Source organism: Falco naumanni, chromosome 2 (assembly GCF_017639655.2).
Source record: "Falco naumanni isolate bFalNau1 chromosome 2, bFalNau1.pat, whole genome shotgun sequence".
Taxonomy (NCBI): Eukaryota; Metazoa; Chordata; class Aves; order Falconiformes; family Falconidae; genus Falco; species Falco naumanni.
The window spans coordinates 103,785,012-103,793,493 of NC_054055.1; the positions used below are offsets into that span (position 1 = coordinate 103,785,012).

Genomic DNA, 8,482 nt, shown 5'->3' on the forward strand with positions numbered 1-8,482 from the left:
GGTGAGTTAACCAAGAATTTGACTCTGGTTGTTCCATCCCACAACAGGTGGATGCTGCAGTGACACCAGAGGAGCGCCACCTTTCCAAGATGCAGCAAAATGGCTATGAAAATCCCACCTACAAGTTCTTTGAACAAATGCAGAACTAGGACACCACAGCAGCCTCATGAGTTGGACAGCAGAATGATTGCTTCACTGCCCATCGGTGTTCAGTTATAGAATAATGTGGAAAGAAAGAAAAACACTCTGTTTTATTATTTACTCATTCTCGCCTTTTGACAGCTGTGCTGTAACACAAGTAGATGCCTGAACTTGAATTAATAAAATCAGTAATGTATTTTCTCTCTCTTTCTCTTTACATTTCAGTCTTTACACTACATTATTAATGAATGTTTTTTGTGTACTGTAAAGAGGTTAGCTGTATTTAACTAGTGCATGGATAGATTCTCTTTCCTAATTATTTATCATGTAGCTCCTTAGCCAGTTGTATATTATTCTTGTGATTTGTGACAAAAATTAAGTCCTAATTGAAATATGCTTTAAGAATTGATGGGGGATGCTTTCCGTGTCTGTGGGGTTTAGCTGCTTCTCTTTGCTGAGCATTTTTTTCTGATCACTATGCATTTTAAAGTAAAACAACATTTTTTAAAAAGTATTCCAGATGAGTTATTGAAATTCTTTTCCTCTGCAGCTGCATTTTATTGTACAGATTGTTGCTCCTGCTGTATTAGTGACGTAGAAATCATGGGAATACACATTCGTTTCTTTGTGCCTGTTTTATGTGCACACTTTAGGCATTGAAAGGTAAACTTTATTTTCTTTTCCATGTATCTTTTTGATCTTTAAAAAAAATATTAAAAAGAATCCCTGTTAATTGTGAGCACTTCTTGGGGGGGGGGAAGTGCCTGCTGGTCGAAAATTAACGGGGATCCTCTGCAGGATGATTGTACAGAACCATTGCTTATGAATTGATAGCTTTCTACACTGTGTTACATAAATAAATTAAGAAAAAAACGTTTGGGCAAGAGTTTTCTTTGAAGCCAGAAAAGAGATTTCTGAAAGCCACTTGAACAGAAAACATGGGTGTTCACACTGAGAGAGGGGTTGGGAAGGGATTTTCCAACAAGGATAATGGCACTTGCAGTCAGACCAGAGCAGAAGGAAGGCGGCAGTGAGACAGGACGGGGAGTGAGGGGCACAGACTTTGGCACATCTGCCCTTCTAAGATGTCATCTCTTTTTCTTTTCCTTTCTTTCAGTTTGTATAATAGTGTTTTAATGTAAATAAATACATTCCTGGAGGACCCCTGTTGTAGTGGTGTGTTTCTGTGCCAACCAGCTGCCCTCACTCGCACAGAGAAGCGCAGCGTGAATGACTAACCTCCCGCCTCGCCATCCATCCCCAGGAGCAACTTGCTGGCAAGCTCTTCCCTTGCCCCCCCGGCTCTGCCGCTGTCAGCTCCCTGGCAGGATCAGGGCCTTGCAACGTGCCTCGTAGGTGAACACAAGAAGGAGCCTCCCAGGCTGCAAGACCGTCCAGCCTGGTACTGTGGTGTGACAGCAGATGCCCAGGAAGGGCAAAACAGCAACACCAGTATTTTTTTCCCAAAAGCTGCAGGAAGAGGGCAAAGCCATTGGTGAGCTGTGCTACGTAAACCCCAGCCGGGCACCTTCTGCCCATTGCTGGCTGGAAGCCCAGCTGAGAGCTTTCTTCAGCCGCAGGTCCTGCAGGGGCACACCTGCAGCGCAGGGAAAGCACAGTAACCCACGCCACAGGGCTCACCTGCCGAGAGAGGTGACTCCGCAGTGGCTGAGTGGACCCGGTGATCTTCAAGATGGCCTCTGTACCCAGCTCACAGCAGGGACCCCTCAGGTTGAGCATGGAGATCAGTTGATGCAGTTACAAGCTGGGTTATGGAGCAAAACTGGAGGTGCACATGGTGTGAAAAGGAAAGCTAATTACAGTTTCTGTACAGCAAAAGCATTAGATAAAGCAAGACTGAGGAATGGAACCTAGGAGTAGAATAAAGGCAGCAAGATCTATCCAGGGAAAGCCTCTTGTTAACTTGGTTTGCCTGCAAGCCATGGCAGCCTCTTCTGCAGCATTGCCTGCAGCTTTTGTCTCCACAGCAAGAGGAAGCACAGCTGCAGTGGGACTGCACCGCTCAGGTGAGTGGGTGAGTCACTCCAGACCTCAACTAAGAGAAGACAGTTTCCAGCCCTGTTGCACTGACTCATCCTTCCCCATCCATGACCTTCCACAAAACCTCACCTGTTCAGCCAGTTCACCTGCTGGCCTGGGACAGCCGTGCTGGTCAGGTGGTGAAGGATGTTCCTTCAGCGAGGGGACAGCCAGGGCAGGTAGTTTGACAAGCTGGAATTGTCAAGATGGACTGTTTGGTCAGAATAATTAATGAGCGATAGTGGGCAGAGGCCTTCCAGCCCCAAATTGCTCCAAAACAACCAAATTTTTTTTTTCTTTTACAAATATTTAGGATTAGGCTCCTGCCTGTGTAGGTCTTGTTATTTAGGTCACAAGATACCCCCTAGAAAGGAATACATAAAACTCTTCTATGCGCATGTTCAGTATCATAGAAGAAGATCCCACATCAGGGGGAAGGCAGGACGTAATCCAATTTATCACAGTCTCATTAAAGGAGCATTATCAAAATTCCTTTTAGGAGAAGCTGGAGTAATCCGTAAAGTACGGAGGGCCACTGGCCTTTCGAGCAAATCCCATTTATAATAACATAATCCCATGCAATCCCAGTTATAGAAAAATGCAATTGCTTTGAACAGTAATTCCCAGTCAAGCTTCCTGGTGTGGGGTTATTTGTCCAGTGAGACACAATGGTGTTGCTCTTACTACTCGTGGATGAACTGTTAATTAATCACTCGGTTTTATGCACTGATTATGTGATCAGTTTTTACAATTCTCTCCACACAGGCACACTCATAAAAGACAGGCAATAAATGCACACCATGACATGCATGCAAAGCACAGGAGGTGAACAAAGTTCCTGAAACTTCAAGAGGAGTTCTCCCATGGCTGCTGTAACCCCAAAAGCTGTCTAGCAATTTATCACAGTTCCCAGGTAATAGTGACAGCCTCCTGCCTGTCTGCAGCCAGGCAAGCTCGCTATTGTGGAAAGATTATATTAGGAGTGAATAAAAACAGTTTGACAGGCTCATAAAGTAGAAAAGCTGACAGAGGACCATAGCTAAGCACCTCACTTCCAAGCGTGGGATTGATTGGGTATCACCCTCTTCAGCAATAAACCGAGCAAGGCAGTTGCATGCAGCTATGGGCTGGGAAAAAAGCTGCACACCCCAGCCCCGAGGAAGTTACTCTTTGCAGAGGTGGGTAGGGGGGAATAAATAAAATAGCCTTGGCTGTTGGGTTGATACATTTAATGGGAAAAGTTGTCTAGCCTGAGTTATTTTGACAGAACAGGGTTAGGGGAGTGCTTACATTGCAGGTCCATCAAAGGAGCTGGTGAAGGTGGTCGCCAGCAAGGGAGAGCAGCGTCTGGCAGGGATGAGGGCCAGCCTCAGCCGCCTCAGTCACTCGCACACCTGCTAGCTTTTGAAGATGCTGGTGATCCCACTCTTGGTTGGTTTGCACAGACCCACTGAGATTAATGAGTACCAGATGGAAGGTGAAGCTTCAGAGATTAGCAGGCACATAGTAGAGGAGCCATCCTAAGAAACATGTATATATGTGCCAGGCTCTGCATTCAGTACCTGCCTCTTGCTAAATTTGGTTCTCCAGCTATGGGGCTGTCTAGGAAAGCAAATCAAAGCCTGGTGTTGTCATTATGGAAAACATCTCACAACAGCTGTATTTTCCATTAGGTTTGTCATGATCCTCACACAGCTCCAGAGTCCCCATCCTCACATCTGCATTTACCAAAACAATTTTAGGGCCATCACTGTGTGGCCAAATGGCACATTTTTATTGTTTAAACTAATGGATGTTGTGGGTGGTGGTGGGTAAGCTGCTGTTAAAATGCCTCCAGGCAGCAAGATTGAAAATATCCTAATGATATATGAGAACAGATTACAAATAACACTGTGTGCAGCAACCTGGTTGCGTTCCTCCCCAATTTTTCTACCACTTGAAAATGAGAGTCTTAATTTGATCAGGCCAGGATGGCTCTTCTCTCTTGTTCCTTCCCAGTAATTCTCCCTTCCATCTTCCTCCTAGAAGAAGCAAGCACTAAATCTTCCTGCAACTTTCTATAGTAGTGGAAAATTTATTTGGCTGACAACACAAAAAAAAATTTTCTAAGGTTCCAAATATAAGTATTGGAATTTATATAGCGGTAATATAGAGGTAAAATATTCTGGCTTTAATGGGATTCTTAGTTAAAGTTTGATTTGGACACTGAATTAGAGAACAAGTCTCCCTAAGTAGTGCCTCCCGTGTTTGTAACCCAGTTTCTCTAAGGTAGCTCAATGGAGCAAAGCATCCATACCAGTTTCAGACAGGATATCACCTAGATCAAAAGGTAGGCATTACTCTTTAAATGTTGCTAATAAATAAATTTTAAAAAGAAGTGAGAGACAAAACTAGCTGGCAGAGGACAGACACCCTCCAGCAGGTGTCTGACTGACCAGCCCCTGCAGGAGGCAGGTCCTCGGAAGGGCTGCGGCGCTGCTGCGGATCCAAACCGGGACAGGGCGGTTGTGGCTGGGGATCCTTCAAGTGCAGGATCTTTTTTCCATTTAATTAGGATGAGGCCTGAGGAGAAACAGATAAAATCCCATTTACCTCATATGGTGCTTCTCTAAAAAGGGTTCGTGGAAAAGCTCTGCCCTCCTGCAGGCCCTGACAGAGACGAGAGCAAACCCAGGCTACGGCCAGCAGTGGTCCCTGCCAGGCCGGCAGCAGGGAACCAAGCTTTGGCAACACAATGTGACTTCTAGAACCCCTTAAAAAAAATAAAAAAATAAAAAAATAAAACCCTAGAACAAATGAATACTGAAGAATCTGCGTTTACTTTCCTTTTAGCAGCCTTGCCCCTCCATCAGCTTTTTTAAAAATAGAGGTGGTGGGGAGGGAGAGGTCTATTTTTAGGGGCATTTTGTGCTTTGCGCTGGCTGGCTGGGCTGCGGGTCGGCCCCAGGGCAGCAGGCCGCGGCGGGCCTGAGCCTGGTGGCGCTGGCATGGGACTCGAGTAGTCACTTGTCACCGTGGCACCCAGCTAGGACAAACTGCAGACCCCAGCCACCCCTCTGAGGGCTGCCTGGAGGGAGTGCACTGAGTGCCACGGCCTGGCCTGCCACGCGGCTGTGCCTGCCCGTGCTGGCCATGTCGCATACGCTGCTCCTTCACCGAGCATTAATGGCCCAGGGTGTCTGTAATGTTCAGGCAACACAGGGATGCACCAACATTTTAAGCTAGCCAGGATTCAGCCCAATAATGACAAATTTGGTGTGACAAAGTCGTATCAGTGGTAGCGAGGTCTGGAATCCCACTCTGTGCCTTACACGCATGCTGCCCAGTGACCCCCTGGAGGAACTCTGCTTGTTGGCACTGTGAGGGCTGGATCTGGGGACCTAAACTACAGCCAAACTGACTTTAACACCCAGGGGGTTATTATGGAGCCCCTGGTCTGCTGCCAGTGCTCTCCGACACAGCACTACAAAAGATGATCATCACCTGCCTTGCAGGTATGAGCATTAAAACCCCCTTATCTGAAACAGAATAAAGCCCCCCCAGAGCTGACATAAACAATGAGCAATAAAAGACTGAGCTGCAGCTAGCCCAGTCTTTTTTAAAACATCATTTGTGCCCATTACCTGTACAGAGCGTTGTAATACGGTTTGCCTTTTGTTTTTCTGGCATAAAAATGCTCATTGCCAAGGCACTTGGCTGGTTTGGGCAATCGGGGTGAAAGAAAATCTGCTATGAAAGTCTACAGGCTGCCAAAACGCAGTAGCCAAAAGAGTCTAGCAGTCAGCAGCCTGCCTTTTTGCAAAGCCTAAATTTTACATGGTTGATATAAAAAAAGGTATATAAAAACTAGATATAGAGAATGAAACTCTCTATTCAATGCCCCAGGATAGGTGTTATCCTTAAAGGCCCCCATGAGTGAAGGGGAAGTCAGGAGGAGCAGGCCAATGACAGGCAGCAAGGAAGAGCTGCTTTCCGTGAAGGAGGGCTGGCCAAGCCTCCCTCTGCTGCTTGCCAAGGTCAGCCCTAAAGCCACAGTGCTGGCCTAGTCCAGAGCAGGTGTCAGAGCATCCTCCATCAAATCTGTTGCCACTGGGGGACACTAAAGGTTCATGTGCCCACAGAGAGTGGAGCAACTCTCAGCCTCTTCTGAGAGAGGAAAACACCTGGAGCCACAAAATGGTTTCATTCATGATCCCAATCCCATTTATAATCTGTAGTTTATCGAGAAAACCACCAACACCCCCACCTTGACCCTCTTCAATGCATGATCAGCGCCCTAAGCAGGGACCAAAGGACACCTTCCAAAGGGTGTAGGATCCAGCAATGGAGGCTCAAAGTAGGGAAGAGAAAAGTCTGATTTGCACTGCATAGTACTGGTATGACCAAGACTCTCCTAAGTCAACCAAAAGGAGAACAGAAAGAATAAGGAATAGCAGAAACACAAATGGATAAAGTGTCAGAGCAAAGGTCCACCTAAGCCCAGCATCTCACTTCCTACGGTGACCAAAAAGGAAAGGCTGAGGAAGGGTGTAAGACATTGATAGGTATCCACTGTGTTCTCCCCCATATGCCTCACTTTGTCAGGACTCCTTGAAGGGTGCTAGCGACTGTGCATACGGCAGCTGGTGCAAACCTCATAGTCCAGATAGGCACATCTAGAACCTGGCAGTGCAAGGTGGGTCTTTGATGGGATGTAGGTATCTAGCCAGGATAACTGTTACTGCCTTTGAGAATACTGACATTTTAATGCAGAATCACATTTGTGACACAGAATCATTAGAATAAAACCCAGCACTTTTAGGCAAATGACATGCTGAGAATTAATTCTCTTTAATTTGTCTGAATATACACCAGTCCCACCAAAGGACTGATTTGCCATTCTGAGCAAGACTTTGATCAAATAACATAATTCTTAAACATAATGGTTACACAACATCGAATCATAGAATTGTTTAAGTTGGAAAAGACCTTTAAGATCATTGAGTCCAACTGTTAACCTAGTACTGCCAAGTCCACCTCTAAATATAATGCAAATCAGAATGTTAAGTTTACAGATTCCGCAGAACTCCCACCTTCTCTAGCCTTCAGGCAATATTAGAGAATCAGGATTCGGTATGATTCTAGTCAAAGTTGCTACTTATCTCATGGGTAAGTTAAACAATATAAATGCAGATTGAAAGTGGCTTCAGCTTTCAAATCTCAACTCGAGACAGAAAAGTAGTCTCAGGGCTGTGGCAGTGAGTAAGTGGCATTTTTGAATGCTCTCTGTAATGCCACTTTAAAAAAGTATGTGCAATTAGAAATCTATTGGATGGGTGACTGTCACAGTAACAATAGAGCAGCCTGTGTACGCCGAGTCTCAGATACTGGTCAAAAAAACGGGCTTGAGTTTAGCAAGATTCCACACCTCACTCACCCAATATTGCCCTCCCCCCTACCCCCCCCCCCCCCCAAGCTAAATTCTGTGAGTCTGTAAGTCCTTTCTGTCCTTGCAGCAAAGCCACGTGAATGCCATTCTGGGAGGATGCCTGTGATCTCACACCACTGCTCCTGAGACAGAAGAGATACAAGGAGGTGACGAGGCAAGCAGTGCCCACCCCTCCCTGCCTACCCCTCCCTGCGGGCAGACGTGCCAAGGAAGCCGGGATTTTCCTTCTTGTCTTTCCTGAAGTATGGGCTCAGCCCCGTGCTCACCTACCAACTCGGGTCTATTCGATATGCCGTAATGAAGAGATGCAGCTATTTATGACTTCAGAGTATGAAGAGTTAGTCTCATCATGGTTTCTATTTTCTAGAGATATGCCCAGTGACAGGTGCCCTCCTCAGCATATGGGACACAAGAGGGCTCCAGTCCTCAGCTGCAAAGGTTTCAAACATGCTTTTCCTATTTATCCCAGCAGAGCAGCCTGCCTACGCAGTGAGATGGCTGTTAAGCACTGCGAGGAGGCTCTTCTGCCCAGCTTGAGCTATATTACAGCATGAACTTAACCAAGCCTGGGAGAAAAAAAGAGCCTCAGAAGGTTCCTGTAAGGTAATCATGAGGGTTTGGGTTTGGGTTTTTTTTTCATCCAGATGAGGGAAGCTGTGGAGTTCTGTGTTAAAGATCAGCTTAATATAAAATAAGCAAGGGGCAAAAACCTCAACTGTATTTTATGAACAGAAGAGCAAACCCTGCACAGTTTCTGGAAGGAGGAAATATACAAACCTACTTTCTGGGGAGGATTTATTGCCCTACTTTAAGAGGAAGCAGAGACAGAGCTCTGAAGCCCTGAAGATACGGAATAAACACCCACATCCTCAG

General features: G+C 46.0%; 1 protein-coding gene across 4 annotated transcripts in view; it reads left to right on the forward strand.

Moving 5' to 3' along the window:
* Positions 1-1,303, forward strand: part of LOC121083016 (amyloid beta precursor protein) — a 229,415-nt gene extending 228,112 nt beyond the window's left edge. For all 4 annotated transcript variants that reach the window (XM_040582851.1, XM_040582852.1, XM_040582854.1 and 1 more), the window contains one exon: positions 48-1,303. In XM_040582851.1, coding sequence (XP_040438785.1) covers positions 48-149 — 102 coding nt within the window. In that variant the 3' untranslated portion in view covers positions 150-1,303. The remainder of the gene's footprint in view (positions 1-47) is intronic.
* The last annotated feature ends 7,179 nt before the right edge of the window (positions 1,304-8,482 follow it).